At 34.9% G+C, this 26,674-nt stretch overlaps 1 protein-coding gene, 1 long non-coding RNA gene and 1 pseudogene across 2 annotated transcripts; 2 read left to right on the top strand and 1 right to left on the bottom strand.

Moving 5' to 3' along the window:
* Nucleotides 1-9,169: 9,169 nt before the first annotated feature.
* On the top strand, nt 9,170-9,447 carry LOC123392057 (annotated as a pseudogene).
* Nucleotides 9,448-18,293: 8,846 nt separating this feature from the next.
* Nucleotides 18,294-26,468, bottom strand: ODAM (odontogenic, ameloblast associated). Its single transcript, XM_045079837.1, has 10 exons — nt 26,394-26,468; nt 25,562-25,627; nt 25,434-25,475; nt 24,528-24,575; nt 23,752-23,985; nt 20,834-20,938; nt 20,005-20,052; nt 19,145-19,216; nt 18,557-18,718; nt 18,294-18,351 (listed from the first exon to the last, which is right to left on the bottom strand). The coding sequence occupies exons 2-10, from the start codon at nt 25,610-25,612 to the stop codon at nt 18,322-18,324; spliced, it is 792 nt and encodes a 263-aa protein (XP_044935772.1). The 5' UTR covers nt 25,613-25,627; nt 26,394-26,468; the 3' UTR covers nt 18,294-18,321.
* LOC123392035 lies at nt 19,641-24,616 on the top strand. Its single transcript, XR_006606718.1, has 2 exons — nt 19,641-19,858; nt 23,726-24,616. It is a non-coding gene; the product is annotated as an uncharacterized LOC123392035 (long non-coding RNA).
* Nucleotides 26,469-26,674: the final 206 nt, after the last annotated feature.

Genomic DNA, 26,674 nt, shown 5'->3' with positions numbered 1-26,674 from the left:
TTTAAGAAAATAAAGAGTATTAAGGAACACCTGGATTGCCTCAGTTAGTTAAGCATCAGACTCTTGATTTCAGCCGAGGCCATGATCTCGGGGTTTATGGGACCGAGCCCCACATTGACTATGCTGAGTGTGGAACCTGCTTAAGATTCTTTCTCCATCTCCTTCTGCCTCTCTCCTGCTCTCTCTCTCTCTCGCAAATAAATAAATCTTTTAAAAAATAAAATGACTCTAAAACTAATTATCTCTGGAACTGGTAATGAAGTGAAATGAAATTTATAAAAGTCATCATGGTGTCTGACTTCACAAGTGATGGTTTCACAAACATAAGGGCTGAAGCTTTGAGTAAGTGAGACCTATTCCTGCCACACATCTTCAGGGTTCCATAGATAATTATGTTCCTCAGCTAATGTAAAGGTGTATGAAGATACATTACATAGTAATTGGAACCAGATTAGGGGCTTCCTATGTTAGTTAAGTCTGAATGTAAGTAGTGGAATTTTGAAACCGAGCAGTATCAGGAGGGAATGATTGTTCTTTCTGATCAGTGATCTAATTTCACCCTCCACATCAACCCACCAAGCTCTGAAAAGCTGCAATTCTGGATAAATTCAGGCCATAGAAGCAGTCTTACTTTCATGTGTTAAATCTTATGTTCAAATGACTAGAATCTAATAAACAGAAAAGAGCTCTGCCTAAAAGAGCAAAAATTATATATACAAAAATTCCCTCTGCAATGTCTTCAGCATGTGGTTGTCTTTCAAAGGGCAAGGTTAACCTAGGGAAGAGCAACTAGGATGTTTTGCTTAGAAAGGATGTTTGGCTTTCAGAAGCTGGACAGGTTGGGGGCACCTGGGTGGCTCAGTGGGTTAAAGCCTCTGCCTTCGGCTAAGGTCATGATCCCCTGGGATCTAGCGACACATCAGGCTCTCTGCTCAGCAGGGAGCCTGCTTCCTCCTCTTTCTCTGCCTGCCTCTCTGCCTACTTGTGATCTCTGTCTGTCAAATAAATAAATAAATAAATAAATAAATCTTAAAAAAAAAAGTTTAAAAAATTTAGAAAAAAGAAGCTGGACAGGTTATCATATGAAAGGGAGCTTAGGTTTATTTTTTTATTTTTGGGCGGTTATCAGATGGCAGAAGAAAATGAATATATCAAGATATTAATATGAAAACAACCAAAATACCCATTGATGGATGAAAGGATTCAGAAGATGTGATTTGTGTGTGTGTACACACACACACACACACACACACACACACACACAATGGAAACTACTTGGCCACAAAAAAAAAATGAACTCTTGTATGGATTGACCTTGAGGGTATTATGTTGATACAAGTTAGGCAGAGAAAGACAAATACCTGTGATTTCACATATACGTGGAATCTAAAAAACAAGCCAACAAACAAAATAAAATCAAACAGAAGCAGAGAACAGCTTGGTGATTGCCAGAGAGGAGTGGCATTGGAGGGTGGGCAAAATGGGAGACGGGGTTCAAGAGGCACAAACCTCTAGTCATAAAATCAATAAGTGATGAGAACGTAATGTACAGCATAGTGACTACAGTCAATAATATTGCACGGTATCTTACATAACTTAATATGGTGATGGGGAAGCTAGGCTTACTGTGGTGATTAGTTTGCAGTATATACAAATACTGAATCATTAGATTTTACACCTGAAACTAGTATGTCAATTATGCTTCAAAAAATATTAAAAATAATCTGTAAGGAAAAACGTTTTGAAAGTTAAAAAGACCTATCTACCTCCAGGTATTCAAGGAGATGTAGAGTAACTATAGGCTATGGTGTAGGAAACAGAGATTTTGGAATGGTTAGATGACCTCTCTTGTACCTTTTCAATTATAACACTCAGACTGGGTGGTAAGTGGAGATGAGAATACCTACGGGAACAGGTTTAGGAGTTAATGCAATAAAAAAAAGCCCCTAGGCTTATTCTCATTAAAGGATTACAATTAGTGGTAGGGAAATGCACATTTTACGCCACCCTATGAGAAGACTTATCAATGGATTAACTCAGTAAGAAGCAGAGATACCTACTTCCACATCTTGTGGCTCACAAAGTTTGTAGAAATTCAATACATACACATTCTTTAGGCATTTCTGTTCTCTCTTTTCTTGTCATTGAAAACCATAAGAAATGACTATAAGAAATAACCTTTGATAGACTTGCATACATATCTGGTACTCAAGAGGAATTTTTTATTTGAAAAAAGACTGTGACATTTTACTTCTAAGAGAATGGATGCAGATAAATCTCTGAGTTATCTTCAAAGCCTGTAAGTGTTATATATTCAGCTTGAAGTGTCCCTAGTGACTATGATTCCTGCAAAAGAATTAGAATCCTATTGTCAAATGTTGTAGAATCTCAGTGGTTGTCAGTTCCACAATCTGCAATGCACACATAACTTTCAGTTTTGAAAAGGAAGGTGGTCATAGAGTTCTCATGCCTGAAGTCAGCACCAGCAAGTGCCAGAGTCATGGCCAGACAGCCCTGCGACCACCATACTGTTCCTAGGAGTGGGTCTAGCTTACCATGGCACAAATTATATGCTTAAGAAATACTTATTGAGTGAATAATTTAGGCTCATTAGAAGTTGCTTTGGATACTTCTTTATGCTCTTTTTCAGTCATAACAGCTTGAAACTCAAAAGACCGATAGCTGAAAAGCTCCATTAACTGTCCCCAAACTCATGAGACATGATTTTATCAGCATAATTTGAATTTTATGCCAAATTCTATGGATAATTTGATATTTCTCACATGACTCAAATGATGGAAATTGCCATATTTGAAATATATTACAAAAAGCTTAGGTAGCCATTCTGCCTGCAAAATATGTTACCTTATTTTCCTCAGAATCAAACCAATTTTGGTTAAATACAAAATTTTAAAATGAATGACTTCCTTCTATGAACTATTACATTTTTCCTAAAATGTTTGAATAAAACCTAAATATTTTGGTACAAATCATGGTTTACAGTGCTGCTACCCTGTCTGTGTTACACAGAGCTCTGTAGATACTGCCTGTGGTTTCTCCTAATAGACATTTCCCCCTGATACATGCTCTTCATGCAGAGATTAAGAAAGTGGCCTGTAGAATCATGAATCCAGGATTTGAATCATGCCTTTCCAATTACTTGGGCAAATCGGTTAACCTTTTATAACCACCCATTTACTCAGCATTAAAAAAATATTAACAACATTTTTCCTGTTTGTCTCCTAGCTTAAAAAATATAAATAAAAATCATGTTTTCTATGTGGCAGCATATTGAAATCAAAAGTTTTGAATTTGAACCACTTGTTTCCTTCAGGTGTATATCTGATCACCATGTTCATGATCCAGAGTTTCAAGTTTTTTCCCCCTTTATTTTTCTCTCTGAATTATTAAAATATGAGAAGCCTTTTGTATTTAATAGAGGCTCTAATTACACTAAGTTCTAAGGGATATAGTATAATTAGAAAATGTTCTATTAGTTTACATTATTTAAGGTAACATTATCAGAAAATGCTGATGTGTTAGAAGCTAACAAATGCTTTATATTAATACTTTATATTCATTATAGTCCTATAGGATAAACTCTGTAATTATCCCCATTTTACAGATGAGGAAAGTGCAGCTTGGAAAGTTAGATTTCAAAAAAAGAAAGAAAACAAAAAGAAAAAAGAAAGAAAGTCACTTAACGCAAATCTAGGAAACTGTGGAACTGGAATGAAGAGTTGTTTCCTAACCATAACACAAGTAACAAGAAATGAATTAGAGGAAAAATCCACTTAGTGAATTACAAGGTGGCTATAGAGATTTTAAATAGCTATATAATCTGTAATTTAATTAATTAATTTATTATGTATTTATTTATTTAAAGATTTTGTTTATTTATCAGACAGAGTGAACATTCAGGAAGAGTGGCTTGTGGAGGAGAAGCAGGATCCCCGCTGAGCGGGGAGCCCAGTGTGGGACTCAATCCCAGGACGCTGGGTCATGACCTGAGTCAAAGGCAGATGCTTAAATGACTGAGCCACCCAGGTGCCCCTAATCTGTAATTTTAAAAATTGTTTTTATATAAGAAGTGGTTATATGCCAACCCCTTTGGATATTAGGCTACAACATATAACAAAGATGGTCTTTTAATTTTATATACTTAAAAGTATAACTGTATGTTCAAAAAGATAACTTTGATATGGACAAGGGAAGTTTTGAATCAGCCACAAAAATAATTTTTATAACTGGACAACCTTGAAGGCAAATGTTAAACTGTTTTTAAGATATATCAAATATACATAATTCTTAATGGAAATTGATATGATAATCAAAATGTGTTGATGGCATTTTCATGTCTAATTTTTTGAGAAAATAAGTAAACAAGGCTGCTCATCTGCTGGCTTTTGCCATTTAAGGTATGAAATTATCAATGGAGGAAATTAGGTTGTGTTCAAACTAAGTTATAGTCATTAATTTACTAATTTATTAAGCATTTATTTTGCTGTAGCAACAATCAGGCACTGTGGAAGTCACAGGCACTCTGGTACTCGGTAGCAAAGACACTGTTCATGGCTTACTAGAGCTTACAGCTTGTTAGACAAAATACAAGTAAGTAGAATTTATAAATGAAATGATTAAGGGAATATGGATATTGTAGAACTACAGAACAGGCACCCCAGGCTAATATAAATGATTTATGAAAGAGTAAACCAGAAAAAATAAAGACCTAAGTGATACAATATTAGCCAAATGAAGAAAAGGAAGAGTAATATTCCAGGGAGAGGGAACAGAGTGTGAAATTTTAGATATCAAGGGCTCATGGCATATTTTATGAAATGTAAAGAGGTTTATTTTGGTTGGAATATAATGATCAAAGTGTTTATGACTGATATATTAGCAGGACCAAGTAATATGAACCTTTAAGCCAATTAAGAGAGTTTGGTGTTTAAGTAGAGACCAATGGGAAGGTGTTGCGTGGTTTTAAGCAAAGGAGTAACATGATAGAGGTTCCTTTTTTGAATGAACACTCTGTTTTGGTGGAAACTAATATGGAACTGATAATATATTAATCTTCATAAGAGATTATTATGGCCCTCAGGAAGGCAGAGACAGTAAAGATAAAGATATTCAAAGATATTTATGATGGAAAATCTGAAGAATATAAACTTTACCTTCTGTGACAGAAAAGTTTATATTGAACTAAACCTCCTCCTAATACAATTATATAAATTCTGGATATAATATGAAAAACAGTAGTTGGAAGGCATTGGTGAGTGACCAAAGCAGGTAGAAACTTAAGGAAATTAGACTCTTCCAAGAAAGATTGAATATACATTTAAATCACTTTTCCCTCATAGACACTCTTCATCTGCAGGGTGTGGGGTTGGAGGCTTCCTGAGTAAGGAAGTGATAGTCTCTGAGACATCAGAGAAGGGAGTTTGGGGATGCCAAAGTGGGGAAGTCCCATAATGAAGGGAATGTCTGAAGTGGAATCCTCAAAATAGGTATATAAAGTCTTCCTCATTTCTTGGCTGACTACTAAAATATGCCTATGCAAAGCAAGACATCAAGGATCCCAGGGAAAAACAATAGCTGGAAAGTTGAAGAGCAGAGTAGAGATTTCAGCAACTTCCTTTTGTGGTGGACTTGAGTTAGGAATTAAAAGTTCCATTACTTAGAGGAGATTGATAAATACCATAAGTTTTCTATTCAAATACTGTAAGGGCAAGCCATAGGTGTAAATACCATGTTGATAGGACTTAGTTTTGCCCTAGCCCTGAAGATAAAAGTGAAATGAATTTATGAATGTTAAAGAAAAAAAAGCCTCCACTAAACCAGTGTGGATCCTCCACTGTATTAACTATATTAGCACAAAATTCATTCTTCAAGGGAATATAACAAAAGGTAGAGCCTCTATTATATATCATTTACAAAGTCAACATATAATGAAAAGATTACTAAGTATGCAGAAAAAATCCAAATTATATTACTCAGAGTTTTCCAGAGAAATTGAACCAGTATAATATATCTCTTTTCTGTATCTACAGTAGATCCTCAATCAACATGGGTCCACTTAAATGTGAATTTTTTTAATAGCAAAGTACTGTAAATGTATTTTCTCTTCCATATGGTTTTCTTAATAACATTTTTTTTCTGTTGTTTATTGTAAAAATACAATAAATAATACATATAACATACAAAATATGCCCTACTTAGGTTATCAGTAAGGCTTCTGGTCAACAATAGGCTATTAGTAGTTAAGTTTTTGGGAAGCCAAAATCATATATGAATTTTTTACTGTGGGTGGGGTTGACACCCCAACCCTCATGTTGTTCAGGAATCAACTGTGTATCTAAATCTATATATCTTTAATGAGAATTATTATGAGAAATTGACTCAAGTCCCACAATCTATCATGTGCAAGCTGGAGACCCAGGATTGCAGTGGTGTAATTCAGTTTCGGTCCAAAGGCCTGAGAACCAGGAGAACCCATGGTAGAAGTACCAGTTTAAGAAACAGAAGATGAAATGAGATGTCCCAGTTCAAGGAGGGAGGCAGAAAAAAGGGGAAAATTCCTCTTCATTCTGTCTTTTGTTCTATTCAGGCCCTTACTGACTTGGATGCTGCCTACCTACATTGGGCAAGGTAATCTACTTCACTGAGTCTACCAATTTAAATGCTAATCTCTTCCAAAAACACCTTCACAGACACACCCAGTAACATTTAATCTTAGTGCTCTGTGGCTAGTTAAAATGACACATAGATTAACCACTACACAAGGAAATGTTACCCATTCTCAAAAGTAAAATCAATCAGTAGACCCACAGATGAGTTGGGAGTTGAAATAAACTGGTAAGGATTTTAAAATAACTATAATTGAACATGTTGGAGATTTATGGGAATATGATTAAAATATTGACTGAAAGGTTTAGTAATTTCTGGAGAGGTAAAAAAGAAAATTGCTAAAAAATCAAATAGTAATCCAAGACCTTAAAATTTAAAAAAAACTTAAAAACTCAATGGATGATATTAATAGCAAAAGCAGATTGACTGTAATTGATAAAAGGACCAGTGATCAATAGAAAATTTCCAAACTGAACAACTGAGAAAACTAAAATTAGCAAAGGCTCACTGATCTGAGGAAGAGTATCAAGTAATCTAATATGTATGTTATTGAAGTTCTAGAATGAGAGAAGAGAGAAAATGGAACAGAAAAATAGTCAAAGAAATACTGAGAAGATATTTCCAAATTTTATCAAAAATCAATGCAGATCCAAGAAACTCAGTGCAACAGGAAGGTGGGTTAATACAAAAGTAACTACATTTAAGTCTGCTGCAGTCAGGTGCTAATACCAAAGATAAAAAGAGAATCTTCCAAGCAGCTTAAGGAAAGAAAGACATATTGCATATTAAGGAAACATCATAAATGATAGCTGATTTTTCACCTGAACCAATGGAAGCTAAAAGATAATGTAATAGGCATTGAGTGGCTCAGTCGGTTAAGTGTCTGCCTTCAGCTTCAGTCATGATCCCAGGGATCCAGTCCCACATCATGCTCTCTGCTCAGTGGGGAGTCTGCTTCTACCTCTACCCCTCACTCTTTTTTTTTTTTTTAAGATTATTTATTTATTTATTTATTTGACAGAGAGAGAGAGATCACAAGTAGGCAGAGAGGCAGGCAGAGAGAGAGAGAGAGGAGGAAGCAGGCTCCCTGTTGAGCAGAGAGCTCGATGTGGGACTCGATCCCAGGACCCTGAGATCATGACCTGAGCCGAAGGCAGCGGCTTAACCCACTGAGCCACCCAGGCGCCCAACCCCTCACTCTTGTTTGTGATCTCTCTCTCTTAAATAAATAAATAAAATCTTTAAAAAAAAATGTAATGTGTTTAAAATGTGAAAAGGAAAAAAAAAATATCAATTTAGAATTCGACATCCAGAAAAGATAATCTATAAAAATGTGGACATGTAAACATGATATACACATGTATTCCATTATAAAGGAATTTTTAGGTTATAAAAACCGAAGGAATTCACAGTAACCAGACACAAATTGAATAAACTTTAAAGAAGGTTGAAGCTAAAGTGAGACTACACCAGGTGAAAATTCAGATCTATAGGAAGGAAGTAAGGAAGAGCACTGAAATTACTGTGTAAGTAAATATAGGTGTGTCATTTTCCTTTTTAAAATGCTTTAAGAGTTAATAGACATATAACTTAAATGCTTTAAGAGTTAATAGACATATGTGGACGCAAAATATATGAAAGTATTAGCACAAAAGACAGTAGAATGTAAATAGTATTATATAAATTGTACTATAATTGTGTTACAGGAAAAGAGGTAGTATATGAATTCTACATAGCCCATGATGAGTTAAGGATGTATAATATAATCCTCAAAGAAAACCCTAAATGATATGAAATTTTTAAGCTAAAAACCCAATCAAGGAGATAGAAAGGAAAAATAATAATATGGGTTTAATTTAAAAAACAGAGGGGAAACACCATAGGAGAAAACAAAAAACAAGTGAGTAGAATTAATCCCAGTCATTATCAACAAATTCACTAAATTTGAATGGACTAAATATTCCAACTACAGGATAAACTTTGAGGCTGGATAATAAAGCAAGAGCCAACTAACTGTGTGTTGTTTATAAGAAACATACTTTAAATATAAAGACATAGCTGAAAGTAAAAGGATGGTAGAGCATGTATCATGTAAACACTAAGCATAATAAACTGGTATATCTTCATTTAATATTAGACAAAGTAAGGTTCAAAATATGATGTAGTATTGGAGATAGTTAGGGTCATGACATAATTAAAAGATCAATCCCTCAAGAAAATATGAGTCCCAGATGTTTATGCATCTAAAATCAGAGGTTCAAAATATGTGAAGCAAAAATCGACAGAAGCAGGGAAGAATAAACAAATCAGCCATCACAGCTGGACATTTTCACATCTGTTTTAATTGTCAAAATATAGGAAATTTGAATGAAACAATCAACCAAATTGATCTACTGGCATTTATAGAACATGGGACCCAGGAACTGCATTATATATATTATTTTTAAGTGCACAGACAATAATCATTAAGACAGACCATAGTTTGAGGCAGTGACTGTAACAATAAATTTTAAAGGAGTAAAATGATATAAAATGTCTGGTAGAGGGAACAACTGCTGGGTATGTGTAATGTTCTGTTCTGAGGAGCAGCCAGCAGCATGACAGAGTGGGCCAGGCAACGCTTACACTTGAGGTGGACTGTGGAACAAAGATGGAACTTCAAGTCACACGTAGAAGGACATCCTTACTGAGCAACCAAGAGTGTCAGCTGTACCCAAGGTGATCTCAGCAACAGCAAGTACCTGTGGTGGATTTCCAGGTGGAGCTAAGACAGTCATTCTCAGCTGAGACACCAAGAGATGGTTGAAGCAGTGTTGGAGTATCCAGGTAGGTGGTTTCTAAGGGGAAAACCAGGTTAGAGCTGATGCAGTCATGGTCAGTAATAAAGAAGGAACGGGGTGTTTACAGGCAACTTAATTGTTTGGGATATGTTCAAAGAATTTTTTTTTCCTTAAAAATTTCACATGATAAACATATTACAGAAAACTTTAAAAAAATAAAAGAACAGGACCTTGATGTTCTTACCCTGACACTTTTGTCTATTATTTTGCTGTCATTGTTGTGCATGCCTTTTATGCATACTTAATTTCTGTTGAGTTTCAAATTAACATTATGTGAATGTACTTCATTATAAATGTCTGCTGAATATCCTGCTAATGAATGTTTTGCAGTTCCCTTTTGTGGGGAGACTTCTTTTGTTTTCTTTTTTTTTTTTTTTTCTGGTAGTTTGATAAAGTTTCTGTGAATTGCTATGCATAACAGGATCATTTCCTTAGATAAGCAGGTATGAAATAAATTGAATCAAGGAATGTAAACTTAAGGTACATTTTATAAATTATATTGCAAAGTACTGTATTAGTCTCTCTGTTGCTTTGAGAAAATGGACTGCTAGTTGCAATACACTTTCACTGCATTAGTTGTTTTAATTATGTATCATTTGTGCCTACTGAGTTATATATAAATACATCAAATTCATTATCAAAATGATGTGAAATACTTTCCCATGCTTATTTACTAACTATTCCTTTTATGTTTAGTCTTTTTCTCACTTCTTTTGTTTTCAACAATGTATTTGAATCAGCTAACAATATAATAAAAATATTTATAGAAAGAATATATTTCCTGATTTCAATTTTAAAATTAATAATAAAATATACTAAAAATACTCAAACATTTAGATACTTAAAACCATTTCTTGATAATGCATGAATTAAAAAAGAAAGGAATGATTAGAATTTTATATCTTTAACATATGTATATAAGAATAAAAGAAATGTTTACAATCAGTGATCTAAGTTAGGGGTTGGCAAATTATAGCCTGAGGGTCAAATATAGCCCACGTTTGCTTTTGTCAATGAAGTTTTATTGAATCACAGCTATACCCAGTCATAGACATTACATCTAAAGCCAATGTAAGAAGAAATAAAAAATTGAGACAACCTTGTATTTAATAAAATATAATTAAAAACTTTCACTTAAAAAAAGCTCTGGGCCCAAATGGCTTTACTGGTGAATTCTATCAAACATTTAAAGAAGAAAGAATACCAATAACATACAGGCTGACTCAGGAAGAACAGAATTTCCAAACTCTTATTATGAAACCAGCAAAAACTCAATATTTAAACTGCCAAAGATATTATAAGAAAAGAAAATTGCCAACTAATAGCATTCATGGACAGAAAAGTAAAAATCATTCATAGAATATTACTGGGTTAAACCCAGTGATTAGAGAAAAAGCTCTCTAAAGGCCTGATATTTACAGGAATCTATTTTAGATCTCTTTTCAAGTCAGCATGATTATATATAAACTTTGTTTAAACCAAAAGCCTGATTTATGGCCCACCAAACATACAAACATACACTTAATAAATGAGTAGCCTAAAGGAAAACCATCTAGTCCTTAAGATACTGATCAATGCAGTCCTTGACATTAAAGAGTTATTCCTACCTATATGTTAATCTATAATCTTTTGAGCATTTATAAGATGTGAGAAGGCATATTATCTTGTAAAACTGTTCATTCTCTGAAGCACTTCCATCCCTGTGAAGAGCATGTTTCCTGGGCAGGTGTCTTAACTTAAGCTCTTAAATAAAACTCTCTTTCTTACTTTTAGAGATTCTAAACAGTTTGTTCATTTTGTGTTGATACCAGCAATATTTTAAAAAGATATTGCATTACAACAAATTCTTTCTTTTTTTTTAGGAATGTAAGGTTGATTCAACATTAAAAAATTAAACTTTGTAATTCACCATATAACCAACTCAAAGGGAAAATTAATATTATTTCAGTAAATCATTTGACAAAAGTTTCAGCTAAACATAATAAAAATTCTCACCAATCGAGAAATAAAAGGATTTCTACAATCTGATAAAGGTAATTTATGGGAAATGCACAACAGACTTAATTGTGAAATAATAATTGCTTTCTCCCTAATGTAAGGGACAGTGGAAACATGTCCACTTTTATTTCTCTGCTCACCACTACAGTGGATACCCTAGTCAGTATAACAAGGTAAGAAGAATAATTGCAAACATATAAATTATATAGACACAAGTAAAATTACTTTTATTTCCAGAAAAATATATAATTTTTTGATAGAAAAAGATATGGAACTCACAATGTATTTACAGAAACTAAAAAATGTATTTAGTACAATCATATCATACAAGTGAAATGTATAAAAATCAACTGCCTTTCTACATACTGAGAAAGGAAAATGAAATTTAGGAACATAAAATATTCAGAAATAAATTTAACAAATATTACAAAGACTCCACATTGAGAGACACAGTACACTTCAGAGATACACTTAAAAAGACCTAAGTAAATAAATATATACCATGTTCATGAATTGAAACACTCAATATTGTCAAGATATCAAGTCTGTACTAATTGATTTGGGAATTCAGCACAATCCCACTAAAATTTTAGCATGGTAGATGTTGGTAAAATCATTCTAAAATTCACATGGAAATGCAAAAGGTGTAAAATTATAGTAATCAATACCATGTAGTATTGATGCAAAAACAGAAAAAGCATTAAATGTAATAGAGTCCAAAACAGACACAGATAAAGCCAATTGATTTCAGTAAAGATTCCAAGGCAACTCAATTAGAAAATGGTAGTCTTTTTTTTTTTTTTTTTTAAGATTTATTTATTTATTTATTTATTTGACACAGAGAGAGACATCACAAGTAGTCAGAGAAGTAGGCAGCGAGAGAGCGGGAAGCAGGCTCCCTGTTGAGCAGAGAGCCTGTTGTGGGGCTCGATCCCAGGGCTCTGAGATCACGACTGGGGCCGAAGGCAGAGGCTCAACCCCCTGAGCCACCCAGGTGCCCCGAAAATGGTAGTCTTTTAAAATGATTCTGTATAACATCAGCTAGGTCTCTGTGTGAAAATATATATATATATTCTTGTCTCAATATTCATACTCTACACAAAAAATGATAGCTACAGACCTAAATAATATAAAAGCTATAGGATTTAAAATTCTGTAAGAGAACATAGGAACATATATTCATTACTTTGGAGTAGGTACAGATTTCTTTAATAGGACATAAGAGACACTAATCTTTGAAAACTTGACAAATTGAACCAATCAAATTAAAAGATGTGTTTTTTAAAAACCCCATTAAGAAATGAAAAGATAAGCTACACAATGGGAAGTATTCAAAATACATTTATTTGTCAAAATATGTTCATCCATAATATATTAAAAACTCATAAAATTCAATCATAAAAAGTCAACAAAAGAATATAATTTTTGGAAATGAAGATACACAAATGGTCTGCAAGCACAGAAACACTATATTGGTCGTGAGGCAAATGCAAGTTAAAACCATGAGATGCTTCTTCATACTTGTTAAAATAGCTAACGTTAAAATGACAGACAATTTTGAACTATTTACAATTTTAGATTAGCTGTAGACTTTGCTATTTAATAGATTAGTTTGAGATATAGATGCAGGAGTCAGTGGTCTTGTATAAATACTTTTTAAAGTAAAAATAATATTCATGACAATGTTCATGCAGCAACTTTTGAGAGGAAGGGATGGAAGTCATACTGCATGAAGATTAACCTCTGAAATGATGTGTGACCAAAGAGCAATTCACAAAGATGATTTTCTTTTTTTAAGATTTTATTTATTTATTTGACAGACAGAGATCACCAGTAGGCAGAGAGGCAGGCGGAGAGAGAGGGGGAAGCAGGCTTCCCACCAAGCAGAGAGCCCGATGTGGGGCTCGATCCCAGGACCCTGAGATCAGGACCTGAGTTGAAGGCAGAAGCTTAACTCACTGAGCCCCCCAGGTGGCCCTGAAGATTATTTTTTTTTAAAAAAGATGATTGTAAGTGTTGGCCAGAAGGTGGAGAAACTGGAATTATGACACATTGCTTAATCAGAGTATAAAATGGTACACCCATATTGGAAAATGCTTACCAGTTATTTATAACATACACTTACTCTATGATTTTCCTCTCCTTCTTGGTATTTATTCAAGAGAAATGAAAATAAACATTCATGAAAGGAATTGTATAAGAACAGTCACAGCAGCTTTATTTGTAATGTTCAGTAATTAGGAAAAACCCAAATGTTCTTTTATAAGAGAATGAATAGGGGGCGCCTGGGTGGCTCAGTGGGTTAAGCCGCTGCCTTCAGCTCAGGTCATGATCTCAGGGTCCTGGGATCGAGTCCCGCATCGGGCTCTCTGCTTGGCAGGGAGCCTGCTTCCCTCTCTCTCTCTCTGCCTGCCTCTCTGTCTACTTGTGATTTCTCTCTGTCAAATAAATAAATAAAATCTTTAAAAAAAAAAAAAAAGAGAATGAATAAACTAACTGGTACTTCTATGCAATGTGATATCCAACTGAAATAGTAAATGGATGAATCACAAAAGCATTATATTGAATAACAGGTGCCAGATACAAAAGAATATATAGTGTATGATTTAATTTGTATAAAGTTCCAGAACATGCAAAATTAATGTATATTGGCAGAAAAAATTTTTTTTAAAGTAGTAGCCTGGCATGACAATAGGAGATGAGACTGACTGGAAAACAGCAAGACGGACTTTCTAGGGGTGATAGAAATATTCTGTACTTGATGGGATGGTGGCTACAAGGTATACATATGTGTGTGTGTGTGTGTGCGCGCGCGCGTGCGCACGCGCCTGTGAATAAAACTCATCAAACCACATACTTTGAAAATCTGTGCATTATAGTGATGTTAGATTATGATGATAGATTGGATATGGATATAATGAAGATGAAGTCATGCATGGATTCTATATTTTAGTCCTGAACTAATGCTGTTCTAATAAAATTTACATAGGAGACAACCAGTGGAAAAAGTCTGTAGGGAAAGTTTTGAGGAGCATTGCAACTCATTCTGCATGAATTTGTGGCATGATAAGTGTAAAAAATATAAAAGGCCTCAAGACTGTAAAAATATTTTCCTTAATTAAATAGATGTGTGATGTCTCCTCCCCCAAAGAAACATTTAAAGCAAAACAAAACTTTATGGATTATAAAATCTACATAGGGCTGATTTCAAATAAATTATTCTATGTAGATTTATTCTGTTCAAATCAGTACAAAGTGCATTGGTTAAGCTTTTTCTCCTTCACTTTTTTTCCCCCACTGGCCTGGGATGGAGAGATTGGAATGTTAGGGTTAAGACAAATAAAACATAGTTTTTTGCTTGTATTCTGGTGATATTTCCATTTAGTGTACCTCCTTGTCTTTCTAATTTTGCTAACAAAAATGGTAGATTCAAAGTTCTTTTATAAAGTACTTTGAAAATGTAGAATATTACATTGATAGCAATTGTAGTACTCAGGTTTTCAAGCATAGTTGTTGCTTACAAATACCTTAACATGACTTAACATCTTCCTGAAAAAGGTTGGATCCTGAACAGTCAGAGATTAGAGAATTTATTTTTTAAGTTAAGACATTAAATTGGATCTGTTAAAGCTATCCAGAGTAATACGGTCCTGTTAATATTGTCTAGAATAAAGAAATAATTTCAACATACTTAGCTTAATATGAATGTTTTTGTCAAAATATTTGTTCTCAGAGTAATAACGCTTAACATTGCATTATTTTTATGTGCTATTTCTTCATTTTATGCTTTTACCTATTACTGTTGTATTTATGTCATCCTCATATTTTTCACAGTATTTTTTTTTAAACATGGCATATATTTTTTAAAGATTTTATTTATTTGTCAGAGAGAGAGAGTACACACAGCAGACAGAGTGGCAGGCAGAGGCAGCGAGAGAAGCAGGCTCCCCGCCTAGCAAGGAGCCCGATGCGGGGCTCGATACCAGGACCCTGGGATCATGACCTGAGCTGAAGGCAGAGGCTTAACCAACTGAGCCACCCAGGCGTCCCTCACAGTATTTTTTATTGTCACCCCTGATATTGCCACACTCTTGATTGGATTTTAGTTTGATGCTTAAGAGTTTTGCAGTTTTCCCCGACTTCTACTTCTGTTCACCATCATGCTCATGTCTCCTCTTCAGTCTCTGACCATCCCCTTTCTTCTCCTCTTTGAAGAGAAGTTAGTGTGTGCTGTGTTTCAGAATGCTTTCTAAACACTCAGCATGAAATATCTCATTTAATTTTTTTTCAGTGACCTTGTGAACTCTTGGAATTTGGGGACACAATGTTCCTCAGTGTTGAATACTTGCTTTCATCAGACAATTGATGTACGAATCTCTATGTCATGTCCAATATTAAGAGGTCATTCAGTTACCCAGAATTACACTCATTTAACTCACCAATTTAGGGGGAAAGGAGAAAAATACAAGATGAAAATAGAATATGAGATTATTGGGTTGCTCTTCCACAGGGTAAGTAGCAGTTTTCAGAATAATATTACTAAATTATGAAAAGGTAGGATTCCAGGACTTTTGATCAACTTTAAAGCCTACAATACTAACCAAATGTGTTTGAAACCACTTAACACATTCATGTATTCCCTCATTTATACATTCAACTTTCTTTCTGTATACATGCACTAACACACATCAACATACACTCACATAGTTATATGAAGCATATTAAATGTCAGTTTTCCTGTTTTCTCAGAATTGTAGCTTTAGCTCCAAAGCTGAGACAATAAATAAGACGTTTCCATAGTCACAGGTGAAAGGGGCGAAATTAACATTTTCTGAGTACTTTGTATGGCCAGGTGTCTTATATGTGTTGTTTCATGTAGTCCTGTCAAAAGTTCTAAAAGGTATTATTATGTCTGTTTTACATCCGAGACTCAGGTTAAGTCACTTGCTGAAGGCTCAAAACCACATTGAAAGCCAGATATGGTGAAATCTGAAATCTGTGCCCTATTCTCAACAGAATGCTGCCTCCTCAAACCAGCCCACATGTTCGTAGGGATCTAATCTTTTTGGTGAGGACAGCCATCTCTCTGCGGAGCTGTGTCTTTTTTATTTTTTTTTAATAATTTTTTTTAAAGATTTTATTTATTTATTTGACAGACAGAGATCACAAGTAGGCAGAGAGGCAGGCAGAGAGAGAGGAGGAAGCAGGCTCCCCGCTGAGCAGAGAGCCTGATGCGGGGCTCGATCCCAGGACCCTGGGATCATGACCTGAGCCGAAGGCAGAGGCTTTAACCCACTGAGCCACCCAGGCACCCCGCGGAGCTGTGTCTTACTGGGAGCATGCACTTCATGATCTCTGCCACCAAATGTTTTGACTCTGAAAGGAACGGCAACAGAAGGAGTCTAGCTAAATGAGCCTGGGGGTAAAAATGAGATGATGTGTTAAAGGTTCGTACTTTAGTTCATTAGTCACAATCACCACACTCATAAATTCAATGACAGTGTACCCTTATTCTCATTTTCCAAAGCTACCCTTAATAAATAATAAATGCAATGATTAGTTGATCCAGTGATATTAGCTTTATTCTTGTTGATAGTTCTAGATTATATAATGAAAGGATATTTGAAAAGAAACATAATTTTGTAAAGACAGAACTTACATGATTATATTATATACTATGACTTATTTAAAAAATGTAATATTATTGATAAGTAAAAAGAAATTCAAGAGAAGAGTATTTTGTATATTTCAAAGAACTGCTATTGGCACTGAGGAAGCAGATAGCCTAAAATGATATCCGGGGCACCGCCATAGCTTTTTCTCTGAAAAATAAGATAAGAATGCATTTTAATACCATTAGACTGTTTTGTGGACCATTTCTGAGATATTTTCTAAAATACTTAACAGAAACTAGGGAACTTTACTTCTGGCACTGTCACATAAAAGGAAGGTCATGCTATACCGTAATCCCCTAGTATTTCTGATTGAATAACTTGAGTTGACTTGCATTGTACAATATGTCACATTATAAAAGAGACTTTTCTAAAGAAATCTAGGCTAAACTATTCACTGTGGTTGTATTTTATAGAGTTTTTGTTGTTGTTGTTGTTTTGTTTCTTAACTGAAGAGTGCTGAGGATTCATTTTCATAAGAGGAGAAATCAGAAAAGATCATAGGCAGTAGGAAGGAGAGTTAAAAAAACAAAACAAAACCAAACCCCTTGCCTTTTACTTTTCCCTTCAGGCCAGTTGTTTGCTTTTTAGTGTGTAGTTTTTACTTCTTGTGCTGTCCCAGCCTGCCCACCTGTCAATCACCCACAAGCCTCATAGCCAACCAAGCCCAATATGACAGGTAATTGATTAATTAATTATGTTTGATATGAAGGTCATGGCATTTTAAATTTCCATATGATTTTGCAATTTTAAAAAATCACTTTGAGAGTTTATTTCATTCCAGTCTAATAAAGATGTATTGACATTGTTACAACTTCTGGCTTGCAAAGTGCTGATTTAGAAGAACTAACTCTGTACTGTGTTTGTAGAATGTCTTTTATTTGGACCTAGTGTATTTACTACTCGTGTTTTCAGAGTCTATACCAAATTTATGGTATAGGCAGACATGATTCTCAAACATTTGTTTTTATGTTTAAAAAGTGGCTAAAGTCCCACAATTATTATTAGCTTTATAGAACTATATAAGTACTTTTTGTTTGTCTGATTTTGGTAAGACCTATTCATTAATTCCCTGATGGTTTTTATTTTTCCCTCTTTTAATTTAGGATGTATCATGTATCATGCGCTTAATGCATGCCTTTTGGAAAATACCTACCAAAAACTCTGAATGGTTAGGAAACATCTTACGGTTCCTTTAAGGAATCGGTCTTGGCCTAGCGAGAAAAGGATATTCATAAGAAGTGCTTATTGAATCAAAATTAAATTATTGGCCTCCCTGTTTAAGGTAAAGACAATGTGTTTTACTATATCATTAACTCTCACATCATTTCTATGACTTAATCTTATAAATTAAACATGAACTTTATATTTTCCATTAGGTAACCATTTTTTACATAAAATAAATCTTTGATTCTCTACCTTCTTTTCCATCAGCTCTGGGGTAATAGTTGGGTCGACTGTAGGAGCAAAAGAATTTGTAGTACTGGGTTTTTGTGAAGTTGCAGGAATGAAAATTCCTCCACTGGCATGTTTAAAGTCTCTCCCTTCTTTTTGTAAATATGGTATCACTCCTTCTGCTGGCTATATAGAATTAGAAAGAACACAAAGTGGTTACAGATTCAAATACAAGATCAAAATTGGGAAGAATATAAGGCCACAGGATTGAGATGTAAGGCAAAGAATTTATTTAGGAAGTAAACGACTTTATTAGTTTTTTAGATTATAATCTATCATAGAATGATTATAAATATATACCGGCAAATTTGGATGTTTCTTAATACCTGATTTTAAATGAGTGTCCCTAGGAGTGTATCTGACATAGAGTAGTAAATCTATGATGGACTGAGTAAATTGGACCTTGACTGGTCAAAGATTACAGGTGGAAGGAAGAATGATTCTTTATGAAAAATAACAGTGAAGTCCATTAAAATGAACAATAGTACAGGAACCTTAGGCTGCCAGTTGCTGACTCCTGGTGGCTAGCACAGGATCATAAGAGGATCTTACCATCACAGCAGTGTCAGGAGCTGTGCCTTGGAGGGGGTCTAAGGCTAGTTGCTGCTGTCCTCCTGGCATAACCTGTAATGTTATAAAGTTGAAAAAAGTCTAAACTTTTCCTCTTTAAAATATGTAGTTTTGCATGCAAGGCAGTTGCATCCTTTACAACTTGTTCAATTTTAGTTACTTAAAACCAAAAATAATCATTTAGATTTGAGAAAGAGAAAAGTGGCCTCGGACACAGGACACACAAGTCTGCTTGTGTTGTTAGGAGCTTACTGGATATTCTCTGCTAGGCCCTGGTGTTCTGTTGAACATGAACAATCCTACAGAACACTGGCATCAAGCAAGGTCATGTCTGAACACGATGAAATGCAACAAAAACAAGACGGCTGTGTAATCTTGTCTAAAGCAAGGTTGCCACGCAAGCCACAATAATGCCAGACATCCTCATATCCTGGATAATTTGAGTAACTCTTCCTTCTTTAACAATCAGAGCCTTTGCCTTGCTCTTCTTTGCTTTTATCCTCTAGGAAGGAACTAATTACTAATCACAGACTTGCCCATCACTTCTTGAGAACACCCGATTCAGAGTGAATCATTACTCCTAGAATTCTCTGCAAAATCGCCTGACAGAAGCCCAGACCCTTTGAACAATCAGTCACCTTCCTATTAAGACACCCACAGGTCCCCATATGGCTCTTCCCTTGCTGAAATGAGTAGGTAAATCTAATTTTGTTCAACTATGGGTTTGTTCCTAATGGATTTTTGGCTGAAGGGTGCTCATAGATTTAATATGTTATGAAGCAAATCATTTCAAACATTAGTTTTTTTTTTTTTTTTTTAAATGAAACGTATGCAATACTTACAGGTTCTGCTTGTACTGGAATATATCCAAATTGAGTATAGAATGGCATCTGTCAGATTTTTGGAAAATGTGTCAGATTTGCTGTGATGATTTTGTCATAATTTTGTAATAAACGATTATTTAAAATTATATATATATATTATATTACATTAAATGCTTTTTTGAAAGTTCATATATTCTAGGTGGTAAAATTATTGTTAATTTACCAAGCATCTTTTTAATACCATACGGCTTTGAGGTTAAATTTCTAACACGACTTAATTAGAATTACTACTACCAGTCACTTAAAGCACAATTTTCAGTTTTCTCTAATTTGGTTTTAGAGTGGTGATAAACTGTTAATTTCCCCCCATTATACCTAAAAGAAATCTAGTTATGTATGGGCCACTTGAAATTACATTAGAATTCTAAAAATGTGCTGTAGGTCCATAAAACTCAATAGTAATGTTATCTAATTGTATCTAGTGATCATAAGTGCCTTCCATCATGGAAGCTATTTTTTTTTTTTTTCTTGCAATAACCACATGTAAATGTGACAAGAAGGATCCTGGTAGCTTTTTGAAAGTTAGAAAAAAATTTTACCAAGATGATTCATCTTTTGGCCTCCGATTTTGTTGAAGTCCACTCACCGAATTCATTCTTTTAAAATCCAGCCTTTGAACATTTCAAAGTTAGTGAAATGTTAGGATAACACACTGTATCTTTTTGTGATCACCAGTTCAGGCTGTTGAACTTTTGCAGTAAATACACTCAAATAGTCTCTCCTTTGAAAATTTACTGTCTCTCTAGTCTCAGATGGAACTAGTCAGACTAAAATCAAACAGCAGTACCTGCTCCTCAAATTGCTGCTGTCCCATTTGTGGAGGTGACTGTGTGGCTGTTTGTTGAGATTGTTCCCAGGGTAGGAGCATGTAGACTGGATAATACTGCAGCATCTGCTTATAAAAGAAAGGTATGTAAGAGCTTCCTTGACATCAGCAGAGGCCTTTTAAAAGTTTATATCTAATAATTTTATATATCTAATAATTTTATATTATATATTTATATCTAATAATTTTTATATATCTAATAATTTTATGATCAAAATAATGCATGAAACAGCCTTCTCAGACTTTAGAAATAACTCATATTGTATATGACATTGGACTTTGTTTCAAGGTTGCTTGGCCAAACGCATGAAAGAAGTAGCAAAATAATAGGCTTAAATTTTAGGGGTGCCTGGGTGGCTCAGTGGGTTAAGCCGCTGCCTTCAGCTCAGGTCATGATCCCAGAGTTCTGGGATCGAGTCCCACATCGGGCTCTCTGCTCAGCAGGGAGCCTGCTTCCTCCTCTCTCTCTCTGCCTGCCTCTCTGCCTACATGTAATCTCTCTCTGTCAAATAAATAAACAAAATCTTTAAAAAAAAATTTTTAAGAAAGGGCACCATGGACTTTGTGTACAAACTCTGTGTGTGTGTTTGTATAAGCTGTTATATATATATTCTTTATATACAAACTTAATGTACAGTTTACTTTGTGAATATCTAAGAAGTCATGGCTGACTTGCTGAACATTTCCCTATATATTTTGAGAATCATTATTCTACAAGAATGTTAGAAGTGCTATGATAAAGAATGAATTCTCAAGAATGTGTTGCCTTTAATAAGTGCCACTTTATTAAGATAATCCATAAGACTTTTTAGAATATTTGGAAAATCCAGAAATAGACAAGGAAGAAATAAATCACTTGCAACTTTACCATCCACATTATCATGTACTGACTTCCATTTATGTCTGTGTGTGTCTATACATGCATACATGTTTATAGAAAATGGGGATCTTAGTACATATATAGAGATTAGTATGTTTTGTGTCCTTGCCTAATTAAGTAAGAGACTGTATTAAACACAAGAGTTAAAAAAAAAACAGCTATAGTTTGAGAAGTACATTTTATGCAGTGGTTCTTATTTCTGGCTAAGAATTAAAATCACCTCTTGAGCATTTTAGTAGATAATTGTATGTGGGATCTACTCATCATGTTTTGATTCATTAGGTGTGGGTAGGGTCTAGGCATTTGTAATTTTCAAAATTACCAGCAGAGCTTCTGATGCAAAGCTAGAGTGGAGAACCACTGGTTTAGTGGTTGAGGAAGGATGAAGAATTATATTCCAACTCAGCTACTTACTTTGATTAGGGTTGGGGATTTAATCTCATTAAGACTTAGTTCCCTGATCCTTAAAATGACGTAATCCCATTTACCGTGTATCTAATTCTCTAAATGCTCTGGCATAGAATGAGGTAATGTCTAGAAGTAAGTTTTATTTTATAATGAGTGTGGGACAAAAATTACATAATTATGATTACAGGAGAGTCAAGTGGTGTAACTTTTTATGAAATGGTCAGTACTCTGCTGGTGAATAATTTATCCATGTCCATATTTCTTTGAACCTAGTCTATTGTAAAGTGAATTAGGTGAAACTAATCTGGAAAGAGTTTTCCACATTACTCTAATGAGTATACTAATTGGCATTCATTTTTTAAGGTTTCTTATTTAATGGAAATCCCCCCATTTGGTTGTAATATAGAAATAATTGAAAATATACAAGAACCTGGTAATATTTTGAACAGAATGCTCCGAGTGCCAAATAATGTGGCAAGTGTTTCTTATCTCTACATCATATCATATTTTATCAGTTTAATGCATCTCTCTCTGAAACAAAATTTAGGGTTGAGCAAAGTCAGCCCATGGTATTTCTCTTGAGTTTCCAAATGCCAGTACAAACACCGTTCAGAGGGACCAGGACTTAGGGTTTATTGAGCTCCTTTATTCCCAATAGAGTAATGCCCTGGAAACTCAGGGGTTCTGGGGACTCTCCTTAGCATTATTAAGTGAGCCTGACATGATCAAACTGATGACAGCCCAGCAATAGTGGTACTAAACAGTGATAATTACATTAGTTTTCATAGCCCTGCTCTAGGAGTCAGAGCTACAAATACAAAAGAAAGCATTAGATAGAGAGTACAGTTAGCCATCTGTCTGTAGGAGTGGTGGTATTCCACTCATTTACCTGAGCTTGCTCTTGAGGCATTTTGAAGGAGAGCATATAGGGAAAAACCTGCCAAAAGAGGCATAAAAAAGTTATACTTAAATCTTTTTTTTTTTTTTTTAGAGGGAGAGAGAGCTAGTGCACATAGCGGGGAGGAGCAGAGAAAGAGGGGGAGAGAGAATCGTAAGTTGGCTCCATGCCCAGCACGGAGCTCCACATGGGGCTCAATCTCACGACTCTGAGATCATGGCCTGAGCTGAAATCAAGAATTGGATGAACCAAATCAAGAACAGCTGAACCACCCAGACACCCCAGTTGTACTTGACTTCTTAATGTAAAATTCCAGAGCTGTTTTTCTTAGACCCAGTCATATACATTTACAATTTGTATTAAAGACTTCTGTGACAACAAAAGGTCATGTTATATGTATATCCTTAATGCAAATTGTTTCTTCTTTAAAGAGGAAATTTCCCTAATTATCTTTTCTCAGATATGTTTTTAACACTCTTGATTTGTGGCTGTGATAGAATAGCTGATTTAAATGGTATTTTTTTTTCATGTTAGAAATCAGAAAAGGAAGTACTTCCAGTGATGGTAGAGCAAATAATGAGAAAAATGTCTTTCTCAGTAACTCCTGTCTTAATTTAAAGATGATTCCTACTCATTTTCACATTCAACGTGTGTTCTATCTCCTCAGAACAGTATGGGAGAGGCCCGACTTACATGATTAGGGCCCTGATGGCTCTGCGGTGGTGTTTGAGGCTGTGAAGGGTCCAGCTGTCCCACCTGGGTTCCTTGGGCAAAATTGACCCATCCTGGGAAAGGCATTTGATTTGGGAACCGTCCAGCAAACCGGTTAAGAGCTGATAAGGAGAACTGAGAGAGCCCTGGAACTTGAGCGTGCTGCTGCTGTTGCAGAATCCCAGAGAAAGGAGGGATCCACGAATTAAACAGGCCCTGGAAGGACACAAAAGAAAGAAAGGAAGTATTTCTCTTTCATTTTGCAAAGAATTTTAAATAATTTCTGAGCAAGAAAAAAGGAAAAAGGAGACAATTTCTATAATATCATCACTGCATTATAAAAAAAAGGACGGCATCTTAGCACATTATGAGCTGTGCAAGTAGCCTGAACAATGTCAACTTTCCAGTGCTCATAAAAAAATTTGGGACAGAGATGGATAAAAAGTATGGTTTCTACAGTTGCCAGACTGGTTTTAAGTCTTTATTTTTCATAGTTGAGTATGACTGTGTGTAAATAGTCAATTTAACTATCTCACAGTTGTGAGAATTTGTGCCCGGCACTTACCAAGTTTTCAATAAATGTCAGATTACAGCTTTTACTTTTGTCTTCAAACACATGGTCGTTAGAATATGTGGGACAAATTCATAATCTTAAAAATTGAGACTTCAGAAATGAAATCAGTGAACATTTTGTTCTCTACAAAGTACTGTAAGAAATAAACAGTCGAAAAGCATTCTTAAAATAATTATCAAGGTACCTGAAGCTGTAGTGGTTGAAGTTGAGCATTATTAAGACTCAGAAGTAACTAGAAAAGGAAAGATAATATGAAAACAAGATGAATACACATGATGAAACTATTGAGATCAAGGCTTACTACGAACGTAGAACAAGCCAGGGCCGACTGATCAGTTTCCTGCTAGGGGTGTTTTCTCACTAAGCCTGTACTAAATTACAGTGATTAGAGATTGGGATTTAACGACCTCTCCTCCACTGGGTCTAAGATTGTGCAACTTTAGCCCATTCCTGTGGTTTAGTCAGTCATTTTTATGCTCTTAAACACCTATATACACCCATATTGGGCGCTATTAGAATAAAAAGATATATGAGATACTGTCTCTGATTTTAAAGATTTTATACTCAGATGGGGAGCAAATAATATTGTAGAAAAAAAAAAACATGGTATACCAAATAAACATGAATGTTGGAAATGCATTCGATATAAGAGCTACTGGATAGGAATTAGGAGAAATTAATTACGGCTTTAAAAATACTTATTTATTTTAGAGAAAGAGAGAGAGAGAGAGAGAGCAAGCATAGTAGGGGGATAGGGAGAGGGAGAGAGAATCCCAGGCAACCTCCCTGCTGAGTGCTGAGCCCAGGGAGAGAATCTCAAGACCCTGAAATTGTGACCTGAGCCAAAATCAAGAGTAAGAAGCTTTACTGACTGTGCCACCCAGGTGCCTGCCTCTCCCCTCCCCCCCCCTTTAAAAAAAATATATATATATATAATTTTTTATTTTTCTCTCCCCTCCTTTTTAAAGATTTGTCTATTTGAGAAAAAGCAAGCTGGAGAACGAAGGTTTTAATCTCTTTTCCACTGAGTTTCCTTAAAAAACAAAAACGAAAACAAAATGGAGAGCTGCTTATAAGTATTTCAACTAACCTCATTGCTGTTGCTTGCAGACATCAGGCGCTGTGGGATAATCTAAAAAATGAGAAACAGAAATGGTCAAAGAAGGATTTGTTACAGGTTTCACACAATGATTTTGGATGTACCGTGGAATCACTTACTGGGGCTGACATTGTGGCTCCCAGCAGCCCAAGAAGAATTACAGTCTTCATTTTCAGATGAAATATCTAGAAAATAAATTGTGAAATTGAGCTTTAAATGGACCCTCTATGTAAAAATCATAACAATAAGTGGTGATATTGTTTGATCAGAAGTGTAGTTGGGTGAGTTCTGTAGTATTTACTTATATGTTAGGATTTAAAATAAAAAAGGTAAACTTACAAATATCTATAACAGAACCTATTCTTTTTCTCAGAGCAGTTGTTTAAAAAAATCCAGAATTGTTTGCTTGTCCTTTTAGCTTGACCACATGATTCCTTTGGTGGCATGGGATGTAGCTGAATGAGTTAATGAACAAGATGGCCTCACTGCTTGCACTGTTCTGTACATCAGGAAATGGGTCCTTCTGATCATGGGAGGTCCATGACTGGGGTCAATGAACTAGGTCTTTATTGTGAAAACAGTTTTAATGTCTATTTAACATAGTAATAAAAATACTACAATAAAGATATGACAATAGTCCTATAACAGATACAAATCTTTTAAAAAGATTAATAACATGAAATACATTCAAACTGAGCAACTGAGTCAATATTTCTCTAATTTAAGGAACGAGATTATAAAATCTATAATATAAAATGTGAAAACTGTAATATTAATTTATAATGCAACCTATGGAAGCATATTATCTCTTGTCCTCCAGGTGTAAAAACTCCTGGTCTAATTCAAATTACTGATCTATGTAAGCATTGCGGGGGATCCTGGTAGGTTATCCTTCTGAGTTGACTGATTAGGGTTCTTAAAATTATGAAAGCAAAGATTTTGATATCTTACCTCAATCCTTTGCCTAAGAAGAGAAATCTAAACCCATGCAAGATCTGTGTTCTTTTTATCTTTCAGTTCAGCTGCTTGAAGCTTCTCTTAAATTTAAAAACCCATCTTTAGAAAAGAATGACCAATCATTTTACAAAGGGACCAGTGACTCAGTGGGTTTCAGACAATGGCTTAGCTAATAACCCCTTTCCTAATCATCTAGGCGGGATAGGGATTCCCACACTTTTAGTGATCATTCCTGGCTTCTGCTTTAGTTATGATGAAGTCTTCTAGAATAATTT

This window comes from Mustela putorius, unplaced genomic scaffold, assembly GCF_011764305.1.
Source record: "Mustela putorius furo isolate JIRA1106 unplaced genomic scaffold, ASM1176430v1.1 tig00000430_pilon_pilon_pilon, whole genome shotgun sequence".
Taxonomy (NCBI): Eukaryota; Metazoa; Chordata; class Mammalia; order Carnivora; family Mustelidae; genus Mustela; species Mustela putorius.
The sequence above is the reverse complement of the archived record's forward strand: the minus strand, read 5'-3'. Positions and strand labels throughout refer to the sequence as shown.